The 26,957-nt window shown below is 46.6% G+C and overlaps 1 protein-coding gene across 6 annotated transcripts; it reads right to left on the reverse strand.

Annotated features, from left to right (window-relative positions):
* Window positions 1–249: 249 nt before the first annotated feature.
* Window positions 250–25,774, reverse strand: THSD1 (thrombospondin type 1 domain containing 1). 6 transcript variants are annotated; one of them, XM_075420967.1, is made up of 7 exons: window positions 25,619–25,774; window positions 25,126–25,357; window positions 21,102–21,202; window positions 19,596–19,736; window positions 13,187–14,152; window positions 4,716–4,874; window positions 250–2,563 (listed from the first exon to the last, which is right to left on the reverse strand). In XM_075420967.1, exons 4-7 carry the CDS (start codon window positions 19,651–19,653, stop codon window positions 1,188–1,190), a joined length of 2,559 nt encoding a protein of 852 aa, XP_075277082.1. In that variant the 5' UTR covers window positions 19,654–19,736; window positions 21,102–21,202; window positions 25,126–25,357; window positions 25,619–25,774; the 3' UTR covers window positions 250–1,187. The 6 variants fall into 6 exon arrangements, with proteins under 6 accessions (XP_075277082.1, XP_075277073.1, XP_075277103.1 ...); XM_075420958.1 differs by having other exon boundaries at window positions 25,044–25,357; XM_075420988.1 differs by lacking the exon at window positions 25,126–25,357.
* Between the last annotated feature and the right edge of the window lie 1,183 nt (window positions 25,775–26,957).

Genomic DNA, 26,957 nt, shown 5'->3' on the forward strand with positions numbered 1-26,957 from the left:
AAAGTCTGAGCCATTCTCACTGGCCCGAGGTCTGTCTCCGTTGTTAACCGGGGTTTCAACCCAGCTCCAAATACGTGCCGCAGTGTGTAATCACCAATTTGTGATCCCTGCTTTTAAAGCATGACACAAACCACAACGTCGCTTTGGTGCTTCACCATCAGACTCTCGGGGAATCACCAGATGCTGTCAAGCCATTTTACTTTATGTCTGCAAAACAGGTATTTATCAAATAAATGTGTTGTACACTGGCTTTGTTCATAATTTATTGTCAACTTGCTGTAGTAGCGTTATTTTCTATTTATTTACACAAAAAAAATGAAAATGTTTAACAAATACAAAGATGATTATAGAAAAGATGGGTGATTCAACAGTTCACTCACTGCCTTTTACAGGTACTTGAATGCTCCACTAATGTTTCTGAGGGCTAAAATTTGCTCATCAATTTTCTTTGCCCTCCCAGTAGCATGCCCTTTTCTACTCATTTTGCAAATGCAAGTATTTCTAAGTTACTGTGTTTTCTTGGTATAAATACCGGCAGAAAGAAAATACCAAAGTCTTGAATGAAGAAAAATGCCCCTTCAATTTTAAATTCACTCCAAGTATTGAGCATCAATTGTTTGCACTTTCATGCAACCAGCTAAAAGAAACACCACCATGTGACTTATTTGAGCAATTAAAACGAATTAACACAGTTCAATAACGACTACCAAAAAACCGATGAACACTGCTCACAGCTTGAGGTTTGTGTTTTTTAAACGGGAAATGATTCACGAATTAGAACAGGTGGTTGATGACAGCGGACAATGGATGCTTTAGGACATCATCATCATCTACTAGCGCACGGTCCACACGGTGAGGAAGGCTAGATCCGCGGCATTCATTACGTACGATGCACGAAACGCGACTGCTTTATGCAATAAAACCTACTGGCTGTTCCTGCATCACGCCTTCACTAACACATGCTTTCCCAGGGTGCTTTGTGTGTATTTTACACACAGGCGTACGAAAAATAATGATATGGAAGCACTTTCCAGTCATTAGAAAGAAATGTGTTCCCACAAGTCCGACTTGGGGCGTTCCCCCCTCCTGCTCCGTGCAGAGGGAACGCTGCTCCTTCCACCAGAAGCCAGCAGACCCCACAGCCCCTCTCCGGCACACGCCCCTCCTGCAGAGCTGCAGCGCGTCACTCAGATCACCAGCTTCTCAATGCTTAAAGTACTTGTTTCGTCCTCCTCATTTGAGCCAAAATACCCAGGGAGGTCAATCATCTGCTGCTCTGCCTCCGTTAAGCCAAAAGTAGTGTTATCGTAAAAGGCAAACTCGGGGTCCAGGGGGAAGCTCTGGCACTTGTCCCTTCGGTACTGGGCAGGGCTGACACTTAGGCCTCTCTGGGAATTATCTTTGCCAGCCGAGCCCGTCTCCTTCCGCCACGCGCCTCTGGGGTTAGGTGAAGGGCCCCTCTTGCTTCGGCTGGGCTCAGGCTTATCGGCCGCATTCTCCTGACCGCAAGGCTGGCGGTCAGCGACCAGGTCCAGCTTCTTCACCGGGGGACCTGCCCGGGGGTGGCACTTTGCGCCGTGGCCCTGCGGTTCGCATCCCGGCACAGCGCTGTGGGGCTGATCCAGCTTTTCACAAGTTGGATTAGCGCTTCTCAGTTTTGGCCGCGTCCTGTCCTCCAAAGCCTGGTCCCATGTTCTGGTCCTGGAGTTGTAGAGAGGAGTCTGTCGGGGGCTGAGGGCGGACATGCTTCTCTCTCTGAAAGGCCTGGCCTTTTTAGTTTCGTGGAAGCTGGCTGTTCTTCGAAACTGTGGGTTTCTGTGACAGCCCCTCTCGGGCAAGTCCCCTCTGTTCTCCTGGTGCTTGAAATGAGCTCTTCTTACCAAGGTTTGGGTAGGGCTCATTGCAGGATTGGCCTGTGAGAATGGAAAATCCAGCCTGGGGTGAGAGCTTTCCCCCAGGAATTTGGGCTGACTGGCTGGCTGGTCCAGAAACGGAGATTTGATCCTAAATTTGCTTGCCGCTGCCTCCTCTTGGTTTTCCCCGCCCAGGGGAAGCATCGTGGTGGCACCAACAACAGTGTCCGTGAGGGGGTTCTGAGAAACGTGGTACACTTTGGTGGTCTCAGTCAGGCCTTTCTTCTTCATTTCTTTCAGCTGCTGCTGTGCCAGGCGGTAGCTGAAAATCGGAGGGATTATTTTTTGGGCATTTGGCTGAAAGTTCTCGCTTCCAGAGGCATCGTCTTCTTGGGCAAACTGGAGGCTTCGCCTGTAGGTCAGAGGAATGTTAACAGGGGCATCCCCTCCTTCTGCGAAGCTGTCCTGCTGCTTGTTGCCTTGGCAAATGTTCTCTTCGTCGGAGTTCTTCCGGAACCCGGGGGAATGGACGGAGTTTCGGCGGACAGCGGTGCTGCACTTCTGAGCTCTGCAGAGCTTCCTCCAGAGGGTGATGAGAACAGTGGCAAAGATGATGAACAAGCATAGGGAGATACCTGTGATGGTGACTATATTATTTGCTTTCTGGTCCTCTCCTGGCTGGACAGAAGGTGGGGTGGGAGGTTTGATAGCTGTAACAAAGAGCACACATGTCTGTCAGAGTTGCACTGTCATCAATATTTTGATATTCTAGGATGGATACTTTACTATAAGAAAAAATAACCAATTAATACAGTACAGGAAGTTGTCTGCCATTAAAATTTGCTCGTTGTAGATGACTTGCTACTGATCACTTCAGACTGGCAGGAGCAGATCTACTTACCTTAAACCAAGGCTCCCACGGACCTTTAATCGTTACTTTTGCACGTTCTGCCATTTCCATAGGGCACTCCCAAATGCATGTAAAACGGGATAACAATATTTGCCCTCGTTTATGAAGCACATTAAGATCCCCTGGTGAAAAGTGCCATAAAAGTGGCAAAAAATAACCCAAAACAGGCTAGTACTTCAGGTATCACTTTAAAATTATTTTTAGGATAGCTTAAGTGGGTGTGAGAATTGCAGTGAGTTTGAAGAGCAGAGAGGCAGCACTATCAGGGGCAGTGTAACTCTTCTAAGCAGTCCTCTGAGGGTGCTTCTTCCACCGCTGCCTGCCACCACAACCCCAGAGGACAAAACCTTCCCCTCCACACCAGGCTCCTAACTGAGAAGCAGGTCATTGCTCTGGTGCCCCTGTCATTCTGGTATTGACACTATTCTGTCAGGGACTGTAGATGGGCCTTCAAACGGGGAAGAAAACCTGTAATGTGAATATGTCAGAGCTTTCCACAGCCTTATTTAAACCTCCCACCTGCACATTGCACCACATTACAGATGGCTGAAGCAATGAGAGATTAATGATTTTTTTTTTTTGGATGAAGTCTGCAGCATTTCAGTGGCAGCCCTGAGCAGAAAACAGCACGGCTGATGGATGAACTGGTCCAGCAGCTAATTTTAGTGTCAGGTAGCACTCATTTCCCAACTTCTTGTGGCCACATACCAGCTTTATAAGGCCATGAAAACGCTGTTGGAGGACAAGGCTGCTTAGCTGTGGCTGACAAGAGCTGGCTGTGAAGCTGTGAGCTCGAACTGAACCATTTAGCCATCTTCTACTTTTATCCAGAATCCAGAGCCTTCCATCGGGGTGAGGGACAGTCTGCTGTAAAACTTGCCAGGTGCTCCGGCCTGCACCACAGTGACTGTCCAGCCATAGCAAATGCATCCACAGAATAACAAGAAGCAAACACCGTGTATCTCCCATAATCCAGAAGAACACTCATTCAAGAGTGAGCACCGCAACTAGGTGTACAGGATGTGCAAACACACTGGTGAACACGGGCCAGAAGGTCTCAGGCTGCTACAATAACAGATGTGCAGGGTGGCAGGTGGGCAGGAGACCCACTTCTTTGACTCAGGGCTACCTGACAGCCCCAAAACCTCTGAAAAATCCTGCTGTGGGATTAACCCTGAGCTTCGTGTCACTCCGAGAGCTCAACATCAGCCTAAAGAACTACACCACTGCCTGCTGAATCTCTTTTGGAGCAACCTTAAAACTTGCGTTCAGCCCAACCCCATCATGCCTGGAGCACGGAGCACTGCCATTCTGGGGGCCTGAGCAGGAAGTGAACATGCTGACCCCAGAGGAAAAGGCAAGACCAGCAACTGCCCTGTTCAGTACCACCACAGCAGAGCAATTTGTTCATTGCTCATCCTTCTCTCACTCACAGTTATTTTCTAAAGACCCTATTTTCTGTCTACCTGGAACACACACTGTGCTGTATAATTCAGACTAGAAAGCTAACAGCTAGCAAACAGCGAGTTCTGAAACAAGACTTGGTCACTTAGGTTTGCTTCTCTCCACCTCACCCACCTCTGCCCCTAAACTGCGTGCAGGTTTCATTTATTCAGCCATTTGCTCCATCTGCTGGGCTAATGACTGCAAACATAGTTACGCTGAAAAAAAGCTTTTCTGCTTCAGAAAGGTGTGGACAGTCAGAGAGTGAGGTTCAAGCCAACACCTCCATCAAAAAAGCGGTCCTGTCCTCTTCCTGCTCTGGCTACACGCTCTCCCCCTCCGCTGCCCTTCCCTTTGCAGCGGCACAAGCACCACAGTGGCCATGTGATGCGCAACTTCCCCACAGCCCCAAACTGTCCACTTTTCAGCTGGCTTTTCTAACACCAGCCCCTTTGCTTTTGCCAGGGCAGACACACGACCACCGGGAAGAGGACAGCAGAGCTACGTACACAAACACTCCTCCAGCGAACACAAGGAAGTCTCCCTCGGTGATCCAGCGCAGCCCGGTTTTGCCGGCGAGGACGTGAGGCAGTCTCGGGAGCGCTCCCGGACACCGTCCCCACAGGTGACGCTGCAGGGGCTCCACGGCTGCCACGGGCTCCACGTTTCTGCAAATACACAAGCTCACAGCAATGAGGAACGCGTCTGCCTCCTTACCTTTAAAGACACAGACATTTGTCTTCTCTCATATCAGAAAAAACACAATAAACAACCAAACAATGCAAACGGCAACACCAAAAGAGCAAGCAGCATCCAGGGACCTGCTCCTGTTTCCATCAGAGTCTGGGGCAAAGCTCCCACTTTCTGTTTTCCTTTTTTCACGCCAGTGCCAGCCAGCAACAGAGCGGTCAGATAACTGAGGCTGGCAGGACCTGCCTGGAAGAACAGCAAATGGAAATTAATACACAAATCTTTGGAACGGGTTCATAATTTATGCATTAATCCAATTCCTGCCCAACAAATAGTGCTTTTACAGCAGGATAACTTCATTGGGTTAAGTGTAGTTACTCCTGATTTATATGACTGTGAAAGGAGTATAAGCCTACAAGGCCTAATGAAACAGCAATATTGTTTTTTCTCTTTATTATCTTCTCAGCACACAAACGTGCTACTGAATCATTCATTTGACAGCTTACAGGTCCCTGTTGATCTGTTGCTTATGGTTAGGCAATTAAGTCAAGATGAAATTTTGAAGGTTCATTTATTTATTTTAAGTGGAGGCACGCTCAGGTTCTAATGCTACCTCAAATATCACTGGTTTTTAATATGTAATGAAATCCCTCTTTTGCTTAGACAACATCCTCACCCAGTGTTCAGCACTCAAACTTTCATAGAATCATAAAATCTTTAAGGCTGGAAAAGAAATCTAAGATCATCACATCCAATCATCACTCCAGCACCATCATGCCTGCTAAACCATGTTCTGAAGTGCCACATCTACACGTTTTTTGAACGCCTCCAGGGATGGGGACTCCACCACTTCCCTGGGCACCCTGTTCCAATGCCTAACCACTCTTTCAGTAAAGAAATTTTTCCTTATATCCAGCCTAAACTTCCCCTAATGCAACTTGAGGCCATTTCCTCTCGTCCTATCACTAGTTACTTGGGAGAAGTAGAGTAGCAAGAACCCAGAGAGAGAAAGGGAATGTTCCTGCCCATACCTGACAGCTGTGACACTGAAGCAGGACCTCAACTTTGAATTGAAAATCAATGCACAAGTCCAGCTGCAACCTTTAAGGACAGAAAGCCTGAGGACCCTCCTATGGCTCAGCTGACTCTGTGACCTGGCTTTGAAATGTCCCATAAAGAAAAACAATAGACCACTTACTCCATTTCACCACTCACAAATACAGCGGATAATCAGCTAAATCACAAAATGTAGATTAGATTTGTCAAAGTTTGCTCTTTTAAATAATTTATGCTGCTGCTACTGCCAACACAGGTCATGATCTTTAATTTTCTTATACCGTTGCTTTGCTGCTAGCGTGCCACCAAGCTCCTCATCAGAGAATAATTTATGATGTTAAAGGACTACACAGTGTTGCACGGCTGGAAATTGCTTCATGATTTCAGGTTATATCGGCTGTTGTAGTGTTCATAGCGCGTTGTTATTTTTAAAAGTCTCGAACAAAAATAAATACAGCTGTGTTTTAATAAACACAAAATTTTAACTGCTTTGGGCCCTGTCCTACAAATTTTTGTGAGCCCGCCAGTGTGAGTAACGTTAACGCCAGCAACGTCACAGCACCAGCGGGGCTGCTCTCCTGCGTGCAGGCTGAGGCTCGGAGGTTCTGCGCTTTCACTTGCGCTGCCAGCCAAGGCTGCAAAGCGTGTGTGGGCACATACTCACGCGCATCTGTGAGTACGTCTGCCTCGCCCAGCGCAGAGCAGCGATGGGCGCGGTGAGGCACCCCGGCGGTGCTGCGGTTTTAAGCACACGCCAGACCAAGTGACCTCCCCGGCTATGTGACACTGGCTCTACCACAATGTTGCAGTATCAACGATCCCAAGCTGTCTTTTACTCTGTGCTCTTTGTGCACCTCTCTGCTTTCACTCCTCTGTCTCGAGCCGGAGAGCTGCTACAGCAGCGGAGAGCAGCCCAGAGGCAGCCTGAGCTTTTGCACTCCTCCTCCAGTTTGCACCCGCAGCAGTTCCCAGTAAAGGGCAAAATGGAGCAATGTTCGGTGTGTGGTGTCAGGAGGAAAGGGAGTCAGGATACCCAGGAGTGGGGAACTGGGAAGTTTGTTGGGGTAAGGAGTCCCTCAAAGGTACAGACCCTGGACAGTTGCAAAATCATGCCAGCTAGCGAGCAGAGCTATTAGCGAGGGCAGCAAGAAAAAAGGCCACCATCAACAGTCAGTCAAGGGCTCACTTATCCCTCCTCCAAAAGACTTCATGGTATCACAGCATTCGGGGATCTCATGCCAGCATATCAGTGCTTTTCTTCATATCAGTGTCATGGAAGACTCCAGCAGTGTCCCTCATCACTGGCAGAGGAAGGTAGGCTAGCTGGAGAAGCACCCACCTCCTCGTAGACTACTTTATTTGAGCAGCTTGGTGAGCCCCTGCCACAATTTCCAGTGCTTGAGCTAGCTCATTTCCCTCCCTCCATGTTCCCTGCTCCTTTAAACCTCTGTTGATTACAGTCGGATATAGAGCCAGACACAGAAAGGTTCTGGTTGCCTCCAGTGCTAACCGTGGTGACAGTGGAGGGTGCTCTGCAGCCTCTGCATTGATGCCAGTGGGCTTCAACGTACAAGAACGTTTAGGATGAGTGATTTTCTAACTTTGACGTCAAACCTATGCTGTGCCCTTTGCTCCGGGGCACTTTCACTGACTTCAGCTTCAGCTGAGGGCACACAGTTCCTTGGCAAAAACACTCGGCATCCATAGCTCTGGGGCTAAGAATATGTACCTTCAGGAGCAAGTGAGCAGGAAATGGTCCAGCTCCCATGAAAGACAGGAGATTTAAACTCCTGCAGCTTGCTCTGCAACCTCCTGCAATTACCAGAACGTAAAAGAAAATGAAGCATAGTTTATTCTCCCCCAAGGAAACAAAATGATTAACCTCCATTTAAGACAAACAGATCCAAAGCGCCAGAGGAGAAACCAGAAGGTATGCATGCACTGCAAACTAGCACTAATAAGTGTGAATTTTTTCACATACAATTGAGGAATCAGTTATCAACGCAAAGATATCTTACTGATGAGTTAGTTTGAAATAGCTGGCAGTTGGCAGATCTGCCAACATGAAAGATAAATGCAATTAACTGTGTTAATTGCTGCTTTGCATAAATATCCCCTCTCACATTTCTGTGTTCCTAAGACTTTGAGCATGCAGTGCTATCCAACGGGGCAGCCAGGGAGGGATGATCAGCATCATCCTTCCAGCCTGACAGTGATAGTTCTAAGCACTTCAACAAGACCAGTGATATGGGACAAAGCCACTAATTATTTACAGGCTCATGTAAACGCCTACGCTAGCCTGGGGGATTGCAGGGTATCCGTGGAAGCTGAGATCCAATTTTAGGTCCTGAGACTGGGTGTACACACATTGCATTGGTGTTTGGATAAGACCTGGGAAAACACCCTTCTCACCCATTCCCTGTTTCTCTATTTCCATGGAAATGAAGATTAAATGGTGGCATGCTCCAACAGGTTACTAATTTGGACAACGACAGGACAAGGTTCCCTTTAAAGTAAGAAAACCTAGACTCCGTCTGGGAAAATTACAGTTTTTTCCCCACAAACGGGCGTCTTCCAGAACTGCAGAGGCACAGCCTAAAAACATTTTTTCAGAAGCTAAGAGCTATCCATAACACCCAATTTATTGCTAAAATTTTGAGGGTGTGGAGATGAAGCATTCACTGACAGAGGAGAAGTGGATGGGGCACCAACCAGCCCTGGCATACCTGGATCGCCTACTTCTGCCAGTTTCTGAACAAATGCAAGCCAGGTGCAGATTCAGGCAATAGAGCTAACTGGTTCCCAGATTTTCCTACAGATAGGCAGGTCTGACTCATACAGTCTTATTCAGGGAGCAAGAATTTGATGAAAAGTTGTATATCCCTGCCTGACCCCTAGATACTCCACTTACTCCTCTCCTCCCCTACTGACCACTTTTCCCTTCAGAAGGTCTTCCCCTGCCTTCCTCTTTCCCTTTGCTGGCAACAGCTGCACTTCTTATGCCCTGCTGAACTCCCGCTAGCTTTATTTTGATAGTTAGCAAAAGTCACACGAACAAAATTCATCTCTGCTGTCAGCAAGTGCAAGAGACTTCACTGGGAGTCACACCAAAGTTGAAACCGGTCTCTAAAGTGCAACTAAGAACTGTATAAGAAAGTTAATTAACACCAGAAATATGAAGAAAATATGCCTATTTCTTTGCTGTAGCATTGCTAACTAATTTTATCAGTCTCATCCCAAATGTTTCAAATGTGATACAGGCTAGGACATAGAACATCCTTCCCAGGAGTGCAGAAGCGTCACTGCTGGAGACACTTAAATCCCACATGAGCAAAGCACAGGACAAAGCATTGAAAAGACTGAGCCTGCAACGTGTCTGTTGCTGTGTAAGTTGATCTAACAGAGCTTCCTACCTCAGACATTCAAATAATCCAGTCAAACACAGGGAAAAATTAGCTGCATGACTCTAAGTCACCTGTGTGAAACAGTTCACACCCCACTGAGATGAATGAAGTGACTCACACCTCGCTGTTATTTTTTCACAGGTTCTTCAGCTGGAGTCTACAGAAAGTTACACAAGTGCTGGTTCACATTCAGTAGATGTATTCTCCACCTTTAATAGATATATTCACAGTCTTAGATAGCACAAGCTTTTTTGCAACACTCATTCTGAAGCTGATGGCCTGGCTGGAAGAGCTGCTGTTCTGGTACACTCCGGGCCACTTGGAACCTTCTCCTTCCTAATCTAGACACAAGCCAGATTCTGTTCCACAGGTTGGACTAAACCTGCCTGGGATGAGGAGTAAAGAGCAGGACTGATGAAGGGTCAGGAATATAACTGATGCCTGATCTATGGAGAATGGATGTAGCAAAATAACCTTCTTTTATCTCGTTCTCTGTGGTTTAGATGAAGATAATTTTAATGATTTAGGAGCCTTGATCTTTTACAAGATGGTATCTCTGCTTCATAGTAGTAGAGCACATGCTAAGTGAAGCAAGAACTGGCTGAGTGACAGATTTGATATGCAACTGTCAACAGAAAACCATCACCAAGTGGGAATGTATTTGGAGAGATTCCAAAGGGATTAGCATAAGGCTCACTGCTGTACCATGCTTGCCTAGTTGACACAAATATAAGTATGAAACCATTACTGAGAAAACACGCCACTCCTGTGATGACAGATGTAGATAGTGCAGCTGTACGGAGCAACGCAGGTTACCTGCTAAGTTAGGAGAACTCAAGCAAAGTAGATTGTAAATTGGGAAAATGTAAAATGGAGGAAGAAGGAATTCAAATTGTACCTGCAGCATGGTAGACTACAAATTGAAAGGTCATATGCAAAAATACCTCGAGAAGTTTACAGGGTAAACGTTGCGGCAAAATTAGCTAATGAAATTGGTGGAAATTAAAGCAGAGGAGCAGTAAGCAGCAGCTCAAGGGGCACTGGTGAGGAGGACATCAGAACACAGCACCCAAAGCTGGTAACCCTGTCATCAAATAAAAGGACTGTGTAAAAAATGAAAATAGGGCCAAAACAGAGCCAGAAAATGAATCACATCCTGAAGAAAACATCTTCCAACTACAGACTTAATCTTTTCAGTTTATTAAAAAGAACACTGAGATTATCTGGAAGGACTGAGATGATCTGGATGTGCAAACGCCTTCACGGGGGGACGACAGCAGATAGGAAGCAGCTGTCTCCTCTAGAAGAGAGCTGCAGAGTAAAAGCCAGTCTCTAGAGGATGAAGCTAGATGAGCTTTAGTTATGAAACACACAGAATATCCCTTTAAAATAAAAAATCAGAGCAGAGTATTGAGAGAAGTTACTACAAGAGTCTCTGTTTTGTGGTGCCTTCAACAAAAGCCTGGATAACTCTCCGGAGGAGAAGTGGCAATCAAATGCAAAGACCTGTTGTGGGGCTCAGCACCAGGGTAACTGGTAACGCCAGGAGAGGGCTTTCCGAAGCAGCCGGGTCGGGACAGCCGTGGCTGTCCAGGTTTGCTCTGCCTGTCGTGGCTGATGCGCCCCTCCCAGAACGCCCCGCTCCTTTCAAACGCTGCCTGTGGGCTTTGAAGTCTCGCAGATACAGGCATGAAGTCAGATGTGCTGCAGTCTAATTAATTTCAGGTTGACATTTTATTTACGGCTACGCAGTGTGGTTTTGCTTTCAGCGGCTTTCTAGATTTGACACTACTAACTTGGCAGCTATTGACTTAACTCTGTTCTTCACAGGCATAGCCTGATTCTTTCGACTGCGGTTGTAAGGGTGGTGCCATCAGGGAACCCAAGGAAACAAAGCAGATTGCAGGGAGTCATTGCTTAAGGTGGATCTCATCAATTTAAACAGTCACATACTGGGCACAGAAACATATCTATGTATGTCATATCCTAGGTATTCATCTGTCAAGGTAATTATCTAGATCGCATCAGTGTAACATACCACCCAAGCACAGACAAAGAATTAGAATTCTCTCTTCCTTTTTCCTTGACAATTATCTCCATTAAGAAAATAATATGCTTTCGTTTTCAGATAGACTTTCTCATGCCAAAGGAAGAGACAGAGTGCCAATAGAGAATGCAGATGGGAAGTTAAGATGAAGAGAACTATGTACCAGGTTTGGCATATGGTGAAAATAGAGGTCATTTTTAGCACAGAGTGCTAATTAAAGAGCGAACAGTTTTAGAATTTATGAAATAATACCAAGTAAGACCAGATGACACTAGGAACCTAATTAAGGTAGACTGTGTCTGGGCTCTGTGCTACGGAGCATGTCCTGCATTCCCGGTCTCCCGATGACCCCCCTCAGAGACCTGCCCATGAAGTGCAATGACCCTTTTTTGGCTCAAGATCCTGCACTTCCTTTTCGGTGAGATCAGGGTGTGGAGGTGTAGAAAATGGTGTACATCTCCAGCGTTTCAACCCAAACTCTTGGAAATGTTTACATGGGAGACTAATTCATTAGGCATGGACACAGGCCTGCTCCAAACGAGAACACTTACTTTTCTGTTCCAGGGTGTAGGCCACACAGCCTAACCCAACCTGACCTCAAACCCCTCGTGCATGTACAGCCCAACCCTCACCGTGGTTGCCTTCCACAAATGAGGGATGAGAAGGATACTTGGCTCATCTGCTTCCTTTGTCGTGTTACTGTGATCTGTAGACTCTGCCAAACCATGGACTGCCACCTCTGAAGCTACATCTGCATATGACGCATAGATATAAATAGAATGTATTGATATACCTTGAACAGGGCTGAGGAATTGGCTCAGGGTCTGTCTTGTGATCATACTTAATTGTGATCACTCCTTAACTATGATCATTCATACTCCTGGATGCGGTTTTGGCTTCTGCCAACCAGCACTCTCAGACCATGCCTGGTCATGGCCCAGAAGACTATAAGGACCACAGACTGTCCCTAGCTGGCGGTTTGTATGATTTGAATCTTTAATGAGAGGAAAAGTTTAGCTACATGAATGTGATCCATGATCTGCCAGGTGGTCTCATGGGTCAGAAAATGCACCCTGGTCTGTTCTGAGCAGCAGAGACATGTCTTGAAAGGCAGCTTGAAAAACCCGCAAGCTGTCCAAGTGACACAACAGTGTCTTTTGCTATGGCCAAATCCTGATGCATCTCACCAAAAATTGTGTATCTAACAGGTAGGACTCTAAACTCCTACAGAAAATGGGCCAGAGAAAAAGAGACCCAGGTAAGGATTCAGCCCGTGTATCTTCTACACCCATGAATCACCCTTGTGAGACGCCCATCTCTCTCGACTAAAAAGCTAGATGACTACTTAATGTTGGACCTTTGGCTTTTAGATATTTAAATGTAGGTAACACTAATCCTACCTTTAGTGTCTCCAATGGGCCAGATCTACTGCAGTAGCTTCTTACCTCACTGAGAGGGCCAAGTTTCAGTTTTACCTGGACTAGATAGATGTATCACTCAGAATGCCCCAAACAGTTTTGGCTGGTACTCAGTGTTAACTCAGCACAGTTTTAAGCTACCACAGTGGCATTTGCTACCAACTGTCCTTCTGTACGCTCCTACATAACAGTCTACGCCATCTTGTTCCCATCTGCTATGACATTACAACTATTTCGTCTGGTGTAGGAGACCCAAAAAGTAGCTATTCAATAGGGGACACCACAATCAAACCTATTTCTCATTACCCATGTTGGCTGAGAAGAGTGCTGATTTTGGCTAGAAAAGGACAAATATCAGTACAAACCCATATTCCTTTGGATCATCATACACTCCTTAACTCTTGTTGGGAAATGGCTTCGGTTTGAGAAATTAAAGAGGTCAAAGCAGTATTTGTTCTTCCCCACATCAAACAAAGTGCAGTTAAATTCTGTCCTGTTGTCTCCCGGGTGAAGGGTGTTTTCATACAGCCAAGTTGTTCTTTGACTAGGATGCTTGAGAGCCTCTTTGTAGACGACAATTTTTCCACTGATAGAAGTACACGGTGGAGAGACTACGAAGACCTGAACCAAAGTTTTGCATGTCGCTTCTGGTGCCACAACCAGTCTGTATCCAAATTTACGGAGGAGATCTATGGGTCCTATGGAGGCAATGATGGAGTGTGTTTCTAACGATTTCAGTAACACCGTGATGTATGTCTCTTGACCAACATGTGGGCAATCAAACTCTACCCACTGGGACCTAGAGAGCGGGATTCCTTTGCTAGCTCTAATGCCCAGCGTCTCATCAGAGCTTAGTCTTCTGAATTCATACAGGGTGCTGGTGAATATCACATCCAGTGAAAGCACTGTCGCGTTCATGGCACACAACTGTTCATTTGTAAAAAGTCCAACCTGAAGGGAGCTCCCAAGCACCTCTGAACTCTTGTTCAAATCAACATGAAATACAGGCCATTCCACACGGAGGGTGGACATGCTTCTTCCACTCCACTGGGCAGCACTGCCATTATCACTGGGAGAGACCATTCTGAACATGAAGTCCCCAGCGCTCTTGAAATGGAAACACTCAAACTCTACCATCCCCTGGGACTGGTTTGCTGGAAGCTCTTTTCTTGCAATGATCTCATTGGTGTTGGCATCCAGCAATAGGATGGACAGATGCTCTGCTGTCACATTACCACCACTGTAGTACTGATACTCCACAGACACTGTGTCATTGCTGAAGGCTACGTGACCTGAGCGCTCCAAGAGGAGATACTCCACTTCACCAAGAACTGAAAGAAAAACAGTTGCACAACAGTATTAAGAAACAAAGAAATAACTGATTATTTATCTACCTTATGGAAGAAAATAAAGACTTATAAAGTGGATATTTAAGAAGTGGTTCTTCAACCTTTTAAAGTGAATCAGTTCACAGAAGAGAAAAACAGTCCTAGCTATAGCAATTAAAGCTCACCACCTCTCCTCTGTGCAGGGATGCGGTTTGGAGCAGCTCAAAGTCCACTGCAGTAACATGTTCAGGAAGGTTAAAAACAAGGTTTTTTAAAAAAAAAAACAACAACAACCCAAAACATTCACAGAAAACTTCATTCCTCATGATAGATTCTCAAACTTCTCAACTCCTTTCACGTACAGATTCTTAAAGTCCACTGCACAGTGGCCAGCTGTTGTTCCACTAACTTTAGCTATAATTTAGCAAAAAAAGGACAGTAGCTGCTTAATAAAGAAACATGAAAAATGTCCCTCAAATTAAATAGACTAGGAAGTCTGCATGATGCTTTTTGAAGCCTCTTCTCTTGCTCTGTCTTATGAATCTTTCATTTTGCTCATTTGCATCACAGAGACACTTGACTGAAAGAGCTGAAAATAACAGCGATGGTGACTGCAGCACTTTTCTTGTCTCAGATGTGGTGCAACATGTCTAAATGACATCATTTCATTGTAAATGGCGCAGTCTTTTTAAACGCACTTCTTATATGACCATGTTTGTGCAAGTTGCCAAATTATCCTGAGACGTGCTGTAACTAGTGGGGATAGATGATATCTAAAGCAATGGATTGGAAAGATCACATTTCTGTTCTCAGCTGTGCTAGCTTTTCTGCATTGCTTGAAACTTCAGGATTTCAGACATGGAAAGGTTATCTGAAAAATGGGAACTGCACACATCTATTCCAGATACAGAGTGTGCTGCAAGACATCTTTATTTAATTAATTGTCTGGGAAAAGGCTTCTGATTCCTGGATGGAAGGTGCTACGGAAATTTAAAACTTCAGTTAAAGCAATCCTTTCATAAGTAGTATCAACTAACAATACTTCAACTTGTTCAATCTGTTACACATGTCTTAAGATTACCTCAAAGAAAGCTTTGCTGGAAAAACACTGCAACTGCCAAGGCAAGCATTCAGCAGTCAGGAGTAGCAGGACTCATCTCACATAGCATAAAACGCCTACCACTCTAAGCTTCAGTTTGAGTTAGTCACCTTGGATTCACTTTCTTGTCAGCAGGGAAAATTTTCAGGAAGAAATTCATCTGACCAGCCATAGACATTTACCTCAGGGTGAGATGAAGTGTTCACTAGAAAAGCCTATTCCTCTCCACCAGCTACAACATGTGCTTAAAATAACCGTCTCTAACCACATCCATAAAGTCCCAATCACGGTGGCATGCACAGCCTTACACCTATAAATCATGCATAAACTCTTACATGTATGTACTATAACTCAGTCTTTAATTTGCATGACTCAAGTACTATTTTTTCCACCAGGCGCTGCTTCACTGGCAGACGAATGGTGCTCGTTACCAGAGGGCTCTTTTGTTCTCATTCTTCCACGGGTGGTCCCATGTATTATTGACTGCACACCATCCAAAACCCATCCTGATAACACAGAATTATTCATTTCCCCCATGGACTCTCCTATTGTGCTCTTATCATAGTATATTAGTGCATAAGAAATATTAATGAGTTTATCCTTACAATATCCCTGAAAGATGAGGGAATGTTACTATTCTTGTTTAGTGTGTTAGGAACCAAGGCACAGGCACAAAGGTGAAAACTGTCAAGTATCAACAAATTTTCGATGCCCTAAGAAACCCAGGACCTGATTTTAAATACAATGGTTCTTCAGACATCCAAAGCAGGATCCCATTGATCCCACTGTGGTGAGCACATGGCACCCCGGCAAACCTGATCTCAACTCAGACACTCAGAGAATAGGAAACAGACCCTGACTGCCCGTGAAAAATGGCTCTCTATGAATTGCCCAGCACCAGATTCACCTTGCTCTTCATACTTTGGTTCTGTCCTCTGTGCCTGTCCATATTTTCCAGTCCTGTTTCTACCGTCACCAACTGTCAGTATCTCTTGGGTACTATCCCAACTCTACACCCATTACCATGGTTCTCCAAACTCCGGTTCTCGTCTCTTTGTCTTATAGCTCTTCTACCTTCTCCTGTTTCTTGGGCCTGCAATTAACTCCAGGAAGTTCCCACATTTCTTGCTCACTTCTAGCATGACAGCAGAGATCACAGGACAAGCAACTCCAGCCTCCAATATTACAAAAGCGAGGGAACTCTGCTGCCCTGGACTGGAGAACACACAGTATTGCATCAGAATGGCAAGAGGAGCCGGCGGGAGCTGGGGCACGCTCAACCCTCCAGAGACCTTCATCACTAACTCATCTGCAGGGAGTCAGATCTGGACCAAGTCTGGGCAAATCTTCCTAAGGACAGCAGAGAGCATGTCCCAGGCCACCATGAGCGCTCTAATAAACACGAAGTTCCTACAACTGTGTTAAGAGTTTCTCAGTGCAAGTTGCTGGGTTTTTGTTTCTTTGAACACAGGCAAAATGATATATTTCTCAAGAAAGAAAATGGCTAGATTCAACTTGCTGAAACATTATAAGGGAATAAGAAATCAGATCATGACAAAAACCCAGCATGAAAAAATTAAACTTCAAGCTTTAAACTTAGAGCAAACACGTTCAACTGATAGTAATGAAAAGCACTGATGTTTGCACCTACTGCTCCACCATCCTTTACTCTCTTTTACAGCTGTCTTGACTCTCTTGCATGATTTTTTATTTGGAATGGCTCAGGCAAGAAGAATTAACATGACTGTGTCTGTGTGTGGGAGGACTGGCGAGAGGCCAGGGGACTGCCATGTTGGCTCCCATCAACCCTAATGCAGATCACTTGGGAAGTGAGGAAAGTCAGCGTTACTGGAGGATGCCGTTCCAGCACTGCAGAGCTCTGGCTGGTGCCCTCCAGCTCACAGCATCCTCTCCCCCAGCTTTGGTTAATAACACAAGAACTTTGCCCTTCTGGACAGCCCACACAGCAGTTTCTCACGATGATCCAAGGCACCAGCCAGAAGCAGCCAGCTTCCACCGCAAGCTCCTTCAGCTGCCCTCCAGCCTACTGTGCGCACATGACTGCGTCACATGCCAAAACTTGGTCCCAGTTGTTCGGACAGCCAGTCAGGGGCAGCTTTCAATGCATTTGCATATTTTTGGTTGTCATTACAACGGTCTCCCATCGAATGGAGCCTGGCTGTGGCACCAACAACCTGCCAGAGGAGTCTTTGCAAGAACCCACACTTAGAAAGATCAAAAGGAAAATCCTTGTTTTCACCAAAGAGCAAGAAGAATTATTTGAGGGTTCTATTCCGATGTTTGTTTATTTTTAATTGTGTTTAAGTCAACCTGGGTTGTGCTGTTGGCTTGTCAGCCACCAGTAGCACAGAGCTAAGAAGAACAAATACATCAGAAAAACTGGTAAGAAATTAGAATACTGTTTTGTTGTATGTTAGGGCTTTTTTTAGCTTTGTAGTAATTTTCCAGAGCATACTGGATCATTTGAAAAAAAGCCTTGGTCTGAAACAGAGAAATATATGAGTGAAACAGTTATCTAAAAACTATGTACATGCGTGACACTCAGAGATGTGTATACGGAGAACTGTTTGGAAGTCGCGTTCTGAATTACGGACTACCTACCCTCTAACTGCAAATGAGGCAAATTATGATGCACCTGAAGTCTGCAGCAGAGACTTAGCTCTTTAACTGCACCTTGTAATTACCTACTGTGCCACGCTCTATAAAGTTCAGGAATAATAGCTTTTACCTCTGAGTCAACTAGTTGTGAATGCCTACAGGACTGGCTCACCAAGAACCACTGGATATTGCAATCATTCATCTCACTTCTTGGGTTAAGTGAATTCAATACTTACTCTCACTGTGTTTCCCACTTTGTGCAGTGTTCCTAACCTGGCTAGTTAACTTTGTCTTATGAAAAGAAGAAATGGTACTGAAAGCCATAGACACGTGTCTCCACTTCTACCGGAATTAAGTTCATCTAAAAGATGGCAATTCTAGGTTCTTTACACCGTCTAGTGATCCCTTGTCCTGGAGCGGAGACGGAGCAAGCAGAGAGGCGTGAGTAGCTGAGCATACGTAGTATTCAGTCACTACCTATAATCAGATTTTTCTCACTCATACAAGGAGAGCAAACTGCATACACTTTTGTTCCATTTCTCTCCTTTGTAAGACGTCTTCAGCCGCTTGGTGTGTGAACTACCCGCTACCACAGCTCATTCCATAAGCTGGGACTAAACAATCCTTTTTCCATTTTTTCCATTCTACAGACATTTCAGCAGTGCATGGATCAAACCTTTAGCATAGTTTGACAATGTACTGCAGCTGTCAGAACAACACCTGCTTTTAAATTAGGAATGCAATTTTCAAAAACATGTGTATTATTCACGAATTGAGTCCCCTTTTCAAAATTTCTAATTCACTGTGCAATAAAGAATTAATTCCTTTTGCAAATATACTTCCTACTTAGTGCAGTCTTGGAAAAGATAAGATGAGATATCATCATAGGATGCCCCTCAGCTTGTAGAGATCTTGCAGTTGTTTAACTTGAACTTAGATGTCTAACCTCCCTCCTTGGCAGCTGATGGTGAGAAGGAGGTGCTTTTTCATTCCACACATCTCAGACTGCAGATGGGTTGGAGCTGCTTTCAGTATGTGCTGTTTTGTGCGTGGACTGCTCAGACGACGCCGATTGCCTCTGACTAGCTGCCTAGTTTTACATGACTAAAATTGAATGAGTATGAATCCCGTCTTTTGCCTGCTTAAATGGTCAGAGGAAAGAACCCCTCTGCTGTTCTCCAAAGTTCTCTAAGATGCAACTTAGGTCCATCAGACAGGGGCTCACCCAGTCATAGCAGGTTGCCTGTACTGTGGATGCTGACATCTCTGCCGAACACCATAGGTTCCTTTTATAGCTAATGGAGAGAAACAGGTAGTTCTATGGTGCAGTTCTGCCCATCCTGGTATGGATACCTAAAATAGGTCTGTCTTCCTGACTTTCATTAAATACTATGAAATATGAGTCTTACAAGAGAGCAGAGTTCCAGTTACTGCTTCTAACACAGCCAGTCCCTCAACAATGCCCACGCAAATCTGTTCATTTATCTTGTTTATTTCTCTGAGAAAAGTTACAGCAGGAAAGGTTCCTGCCACTCTGTTCTAAAGGGGCAATTTATGTAAGTTGCATTTTCCACCTAAGTATTGCATAAGATCTAGACTATATTCTATGCATATCAGTGGTGGCTTCTGTGGCTTCTGATTTCAACCGATCACCCGGAAAAAGCACCATTCAAAAGCACCATGTGACTACACATCTCACAGCTTCCCCCTGATAGCTCTAGTACTCACCATAGTCACAGAGCACTACTAACAATAAATTTGAAAAATCTTTCAACATCTGTTTCATTCTGACCAGTGAGATCCCAGGTCCTTTTACTCCTCATGTCCTTCTTCAGCTCCGAAGTGCAGGTACTTTTTTTCCAAGAACACCTGAAAGTTAAAAAATCAAAGCTGTGTTGACTTTGCTTCATAAAATACAAGAAGGAAGACATCGCACTAATAAGTAAAAAAAATACACTATTAATCCATACTTTTCTCCCATTTGCTTAACAATTACTTACACTGTATCAATGGATCTGAATAAGCACAAGTACAATTCACTGTACAATAAATTCTCCCTCCTGAAATGTCAGCTGCTGAGCCAGAACGACAAAGACAGGTCACAACAGTTTACCTTTACACGGCAGTAGCTGCTGCTGTGCATGCCTTATGTTAAGATCAAGACTCATGATAGTGAAATAACAAGTATTTTATACAAAATGTAACTCTGACCTCAGCACATATCAATATCGGAGATTTATTGCTGCTACACAATTTACATCACTTACTGTCAACTGCTTTCAAGTATGAAAGAGACTTAGCAGAAAACTACCATTTTGGTCCTCAAACTGCCATGTTATTCAGGTCTAGTAATATATTTAATTATCTTACTAAATTTATAAAAGATAAACTGCCTTTTATGCCATTCAGACTGATCAGATGGAGAAGGTGCTAACTTTCACTTTCTCCTCCATCATTTTTTAAGTTCACATTCTCTGCAACCTTGGTTAAGCCAACAAAAAATAGAGTTCCTTTCAGCAAGTTTCACAATTTTATGTCCATGTGCTTTAAACTAGTCTTTATGAGTCTTGTAACAATCACTTACAACAGGCAGGAAGCACAACGATAGCAGATAAACCAACAGTTTGCTTCAGAAACAGAAGCACAGAAGAATCTAAAAGGCTAAGATCTAGCTCAAGGGAACCATTCTCAAAATATAAGAATGGCTCTTTTGTAATGCACAGGAGCGCCAGCAAGTCATTCTTACTGTGCTCACCGTCATGCAAACATGCAAGAAAGTTCTTGTTCTGTAAAGTTTACAACCTAATTTTATGAGAAAAATCTGGCACTGGAGCAGGCAGAAGTTAGGACAGAACAAAACTGCAAAGCATAAAGGTAAGATGTAGGAACCAGGTATGGCAAAGACCAGGAACTTCTTCAGGAATCACAAATGAGATATTTCAACAATTACATTGCTAGACTTGTTGAACGAAGAGACAGCAGACGTGTTATTTGAAAGCTTTTTAAACTGTTCTCTGTGCCAAGTGGCTGGAGAGAATAATTTCTAAGAAAAGACTAACAGCACGGCTTTGCTCAGTAAAAGCCCATTACAATAATAGCTGTACATATCTGAAGGGAATAATCATCATCCGGCCCACGAACTTGACAAGGCTCCAGAAAGAATTAGATAGGGACAGCGATACCACCACCACCCACAATTTCACTTGATACACCGTAAATTACAGGAAGACAAACCTTATGCCTCAAGACAGGGGCGGGCTGCTAGCAGAGGGAGGGTGGAGAGGCAGCAGCCGGGACGTCATTCTCTCTGGGTATCATCATTGATCGTTAATTGGCTAATTGAAACAAAGAATCAAAAGTGGTCCAAGTCCAGGTCTCATTTAAAAAAAAAAAAAAAAATCATTGCAATAGACGCCTCAGCCTCTAGCATAACTGCCCAAGGAAAACAGCAGAAGTTATGCGGCGTTGCTGTAAACTGCTCTGAAATAAAGAGGGGAAAAAATGCTTTGTGAGCCACAACCGTGATTGCGCTGGATGATTTAACAGGTCCTTTCCATTTCTAGCTGGCCTAGCTGTGTATTTTTCAAACAGCTTTTACAAACACTTCTTTCAGAGAGTCACACACTGACAGATGAAATTCAAATAAACCTAATCTCAGTCTAATGAGCAACACACTACAGAGATAAAACGAAGCTACGGAAGGGAGAATAAATCCTCGGGAAGAAAGAAAAAAGCCTGTGGGTGGGAGTACTCTCGAGACAGTCGCCTTACATCTTAATTTGCACATCAGCCCGACCGAGGGAAAAGCAGCGTGGTTCACAAGGCAGGGCGCCAGCGGGAGGCACGGGAGACCCGACTCCTGCTCCTGCCATCGCCAGACACACGATGCCAAGAGGCAACCTGCTCCCCTCTGCCCCATCCCATCTCTCCTGCCTCGTATTTACAGCGCAGACTTTTCAGGACAGGGACTCCTCCTAACCAAGCCCGCGGCTGGAGCCCAGCACCGGGGAACCTCCGGTGTTCCGGGGAACCTCGGGTGTTCCGGTAACGCTGATCATTCGTCAGACCGAAGCCTCCTTCCGTCTCACCCTTCCCTCTGCATTATCTCAGCTCGCTTGGGAACAGGCTCGGGTGTGCAGCACAGGCAACACCCAGGCTGGGACCGTAGTATTTGAAACAGTACCAAACTAACTCCCAATTAGTGAGACCAGGTAGCTCTGGAAGCTTAGCCCTGGGCTACTTCACCCTCCGCAAGCCTCGGCCCTCACTGCATTGCAGCTCACACGCAACTGCTCCGGGCTACCAGCCGCAACGCAGCCCCGCCATTGAACACAGCTCCAGCTAAAGGGCCTCCACCAAGCCTCCCCAAGCACTTGCACCTTTGCGAGCCCAGTTCTGACAGCAGCTTTGATTGCAAGAACTGCCAGCCCATCTCTGGCGTAGCATCGCCCCTCTCCTTCTCCTCTCTGTCCCCACAGGTTTGCTCCTCTCTCTCCCCGTTCAGTTTTCCCTCCTTTTGCCTCGCCTCAGTTTTGGACAGGCCTTACGCTGATCTCTAAGCTCAGTTCAGACTTCTTCGCTCTCCTCTCATTCTTCCCTAAGCCAGCTTCTTCCCAGATCTCTCCTCTTTTTTAGGTCTTCTCCAGAAATACCCACATCTTTGCCTCCAGCTCTCCACCCTATGATTTCTCCACTTTTCACACTCACATAAAACTCTGCTTTTCAAGGCAGACAGTACATCTTAAACGGTTTCTAGTCTACTGAGATCTTCTACCTCAAGTTCATTAACTCAGTGAGATGAAAAATGATCGAACATAGGCAGCTACCAGACTTTGAATAATTGGCTTTTTTAATTTATTGCTCTCATGGACAAGCATGGACTGAGGCTCTATTGTGTGAGACCCAGCAGAAGAACAGCAACATAAAAAGATGCTTTCTTCTTCCAAGAGACGGTGTAATGGGCTGGCTGGAAGTGGAAGATTTCCTCTCCAAAGGGAACTGGAAATGACAGATGAGGAGGGGATAAGCCATAAAGGGCCTTGGAAATGAAGACCAAGAGGCTTGTGTGTAACACAAATAACATAGTAAAACTTTGCATCCCTGCTCTGCAACAGATTTCCTGTGCGACCTTGGTCACATCACTTAGTTCTCCTCTGTCATAGCTCTCCACTGGAAATAGTACCTCACTGTCTGGTACGGGTATTATGAGAATAAATCCACCGTGAGCTGCAAAGCTTACAGGCGCTACTACAGTGTCAGGAACCGTGGAAGAACCAAAGATGTAGTTTACAATTTTATTTACATTATTTTTTTGCAAATAAGTAACAGAATGAGTATATATATACACTATTAGAGTTACATATGTTCATCTATTTCTCTACGCCACTGAAACCATAAAGCATTTTGTGATCATTTCGGTTTTACAAAAAAACCCTAACAAGCTAACACAAAACAACAACAAACCACAAGCCAGCTGGATTTATGACTTCCAGTACTTTCTGCAGCAGCATCCAAGGCCACAGAGCAGACATGACATTTCACAAACCAGCCACCTCTTCCGAGCGCTGTCACCTGCTGATTTAGGGATCTCATCAGGAGGGAGATGAGAGGCAAATGAGCCCTGCAGTTAAGAACGAGCCATCAGGAATTAATCAGTTACTCCATCACCAAGCACCGAGTTTAACGAGAACACAAACCCACGGCACTTGTAACCTCTGTGCTCTGGAGCATCATTCACGCGACAGGGAGTGCCACTGATGCATCCCGTATTTCACCCCGGCCACGGGCACCCTCAGTCCTCATCCTCTTTGTAAATCCCCTGCAAGAGCTGAGCCCTCCCCTGCCCCAGCTCCATCCTCCTTCTGCCATCGGGAAGAGCAGCCCTGCTCCCTCCTCGCCCCCCAGGCCCCGCAGCTCCAGGTGAAGGTGGACTCAGCCACTGCACAGGACCCCCACAACTCGGGGCACATGTGAGAACAAGGCGGGAGAAAAGCTTGGGGAAGGGGTGAGTCGGGAAATCAGGTGGAGGATTGATCCCCTCAGAGCCAGCCCTCCTTCCCCAGAGCACTGCTCCGAGCAGTGGCATCTACCCCAGCCACCTTGAATGGACCCAGCAACCAGCCAGGGTCTGGAGTGATGCTGTCAGAAAAATAAAGTTATTTACTGGAGTTTAAAGCAGGCAAAATGTTGTCAGAATGTAAAGGAAAAAAAAAATCCCAGATAAAACAATTTCCTTAATAGCTGTCCATTAGTAAACATTTTTCAGTTGTATTTGCAACATAAAATTTGCACAATTCTGATTATGCATGACAGGCTGACAGTAAAATAGGTTAGAGACGGAAAAGCCTGAAAGTCCCTAAATCCTCCCTACATTTCACTTGAGGTATGCCCAGCAGCACGAACAGCAAAATGAAATGTGTATCTGCAGCATTTCCGTAAATTTAAGATATTTTATCTGTATGGCAGGAAAGAGATTAATTATTTTCAACCAGCACTTGCTGACTGCAATGGGATTAGGCAGCGACTGAAGTGTTACCACCTGCTGGGAATTTCAGAACTTCCCATATAATCCTCCCCCTCCGACCTTAAAGAGGGAGCACCTCAGGTGTGCATCACATTTTATCAAAATCTAATCACCGCCGACCAGCCAGCGTGGCCAGGGCCAGAAATACGCCACTTCTTGGAGGACACCGAGGTTAGCAAGGACTGTACGCACGCGATGTCTGCCACAGCAGGGGGCAGGAGCTAACATCCTCAAAGGCATCTCTCGTTCTTATTTACACATCAGACAACTTTACACTGTTATCAGATAATGGCTTTATTAAAATTCTTCATCTAAATTCACTAGGCTGAAACTGACAGCACCGGACTCTCAGTGTGCAAGGAAAAAAACCCACAATTAGCCGGTAAAGCCTATTTCCATCAACATTTGGGGGCTGATCTCGCAAAACCCTGGGATTTCTCAGCTCCTTTCAATATCAGCTCAGCAATTCAAGCGCTAGCTGGCCAGCAGCATCCGTCCTCTGAAACCCACGGGCTACATCAGACTGCGTATATGGATGAGGTTTACTCTGGAAAATGGGCAGTGAAAATAAGTTTATTAAGCATAGCGACATTTGGGAAAGCGTCCAGGCAATAATAAATAACGAATGCAAGGAATTAAATACATTAGATCACCTCTTACGGCGTAAGGGATGGAACACAGTCGCCCATTCTTTCCTTTCCCCTCTAGGTTTTTTAAAAACATATATATATATACCGGTCACCGTTTCTGGAATTCCCCTTTCAGCGAAGTTTATCCTAAAGCTGACAGCACGGGGAACACGGACCGCACGGCTGAAATGACCAGAAACGCGTCCGAGCAGCGGGTCTGAAGCACCGCGAAGTACCGGCACTGACGAGAGGACCGGGCAGCTCCTCCCACGCCTGGCGCCGGGCTTGCCGCACGCTCGCACGGTTTCGCCTGCTTTACGAAGTAGAAATCGCTAAACCTACCGAAAAAAAAAAAAAAAGACGCTAAAATCAATCCTACTTCCCACAGGCTGGGAGCGACGCAAGCGTTCCAGGCACCGGGAGCGCCCGGGAGCGCTAAAGCAGCCGGGGCTCCCGGGCGGGACGGGGAGCGGCGACCCCCAGCCCGCTCCCACCCGCTGCGAGGCGCGGCGAGGCGGGGGGAACCCACCCGCGCCCCGCGGAGGGCTCCTCGGCGAGGCCCGGCACCCTCCGGCCCCCTCCGCCCGCCCCAAGCTCACCTCCACGCCGCGGCGGGACGGACGCGCTGGGACGGGGCTGCAGCGTGGTCCTTCCCGGGGCTGCCCCTCGGAGGCGGGCGGGCGGCCGGGGGGAGGGTTAAATGGCGGCGCGGCGCGGCTGTCAGGGCGGCTGTCAGCGGGGCGCGGGGCGGCGGCGGGCGCCGTGCGAGGGGAGCCCGCGCCCCTGGCGGCCAGGCGAAGCGCGGCCCGCCCCGGCCCTGCCCCGCCGGGGCCGCGCCGCCCTCACACGCCCGCCCGCCCGCCGCCGGGGTGTGGCGGCCGCCGTGGGAGAGGGGCCGGAGGGAGGGAGGCGGCCACGGCAGCCCGCCGAGGGTGGGGCGAGCCCTGGGCCGCGGGCCAGCCCCGGTGAGGGCCCTGCCCCACCCTGGCCTCCAGCGGTTCTCTTCACAGAATCACAGAATGTTCGGGGCTGGAAGGGACCTCTGTGGGTCATCTAGTCCAACCCCCCTGCCCAAGCAGGGTCACCTACAGCAGGCTGCACAGGACCTTGTCCAGGCGGGTCTTGAGAGAAGGAGACTCCACAACCTCCCTGGGCAGCCTGTTCCAGTGCTCCGTCACCCTCAGAGGGAAGAAGTTCTTCCTCATGTTCAGACGGAACTTCCTGTGCTTCAGTTTGTGCCCGTTGCCTCTTGTCCTGTCTCTGGGCACCACTGAAAAGAGTCTGACCCCATCTTCCTGACACCCACCCTTCAGATATTTATAAGCATTTATTGGGTCCCCTTGCAGCCTTCTCTTCTTCAGGCTGAACAAGCCCAGCTCCCTCAGCCTCTCCTCGTAGGAGAGATGTTCCAGTCCCCTCACCATCCTCGTAGCCCTCCACTGGACACTCTCCAGCAGCTCCTCATCTTTCTTGAACTGGGGAGCCCAGAATTGGACACAGTACTCCAGATGGGGCCTCACTAGGGCAGTGTAGAGGGGAAGGAGAACCTCGCTCGACCTGCTGGCCACACTCCTCAATGCACCCCAGGATCCCATTGGCTTTCTTGGCAGCCAGGACACACTGCTGGCTCACGGTTAAGCTGTCATCTACCAGCACACCCAGGTCCCTCTTCACAGAGCTGCTTTCTAGCAGGTTCACCCCGAGCCTGTACCGGTACATGGGGTTGTTCCTCCCCAGGTGCAGGACCCTGCACTTGCACTTCGTGGTGTGGTGCGATTTGTGTGGCCCCAGGTTGAACAGCTGTGGCCTTCCCTTTGGGCATGAAGAAGCTGGAGAGCCACAGCATGAGTCGAGGCGACACTCAGCAGGCAGGCCAGGCCTCCAAACCTGCGCAAGTTGCCATTTCTCCACAGATGCATGGCCGCCTCCACCCCTTGC

This window comes from Opisthocomus hoazin, chromosome 1, assembly GCF_030867145.1.
Source record: "Opisthocomus hoazin isolate bOpiHoa1 chromosome 1, bOpiHoa1.hap1, whole genome shotgun sequence".
Taxonomy (NCBI): Eukaryota; Metazoa; Chordata; class Aves; order Opisthocomiformes; family Opisthocomidae; genus Opisthocomus; species Opisthocomus hoazin.

Excerpts from the sequence above, each read along its gene's own strand:
- THSD1 (XM_075420995.1), bottom strand. The coding sequence starts at position 19,653 with ATGAAACAGATGTTGAAAGATTTTTCAAATTTATTGTTAGTAGTGCTC. Across the intron at positions 4,875-13,186 it reads GATGATCCAAAGGAATATGG|AAACGTGGAGCCCGTGGCAG; the intron begins GTTTGTACTGAT and ends GTGTATTTGCAG. Across the intron at positions 2,564-4,715 it reads TTCGCTGGAGGAGTGTTTGT|CTATCAAACCTCCCACCCCA; the intron begins GTACGTAGCTCT and ends TCTTTGTTACAG.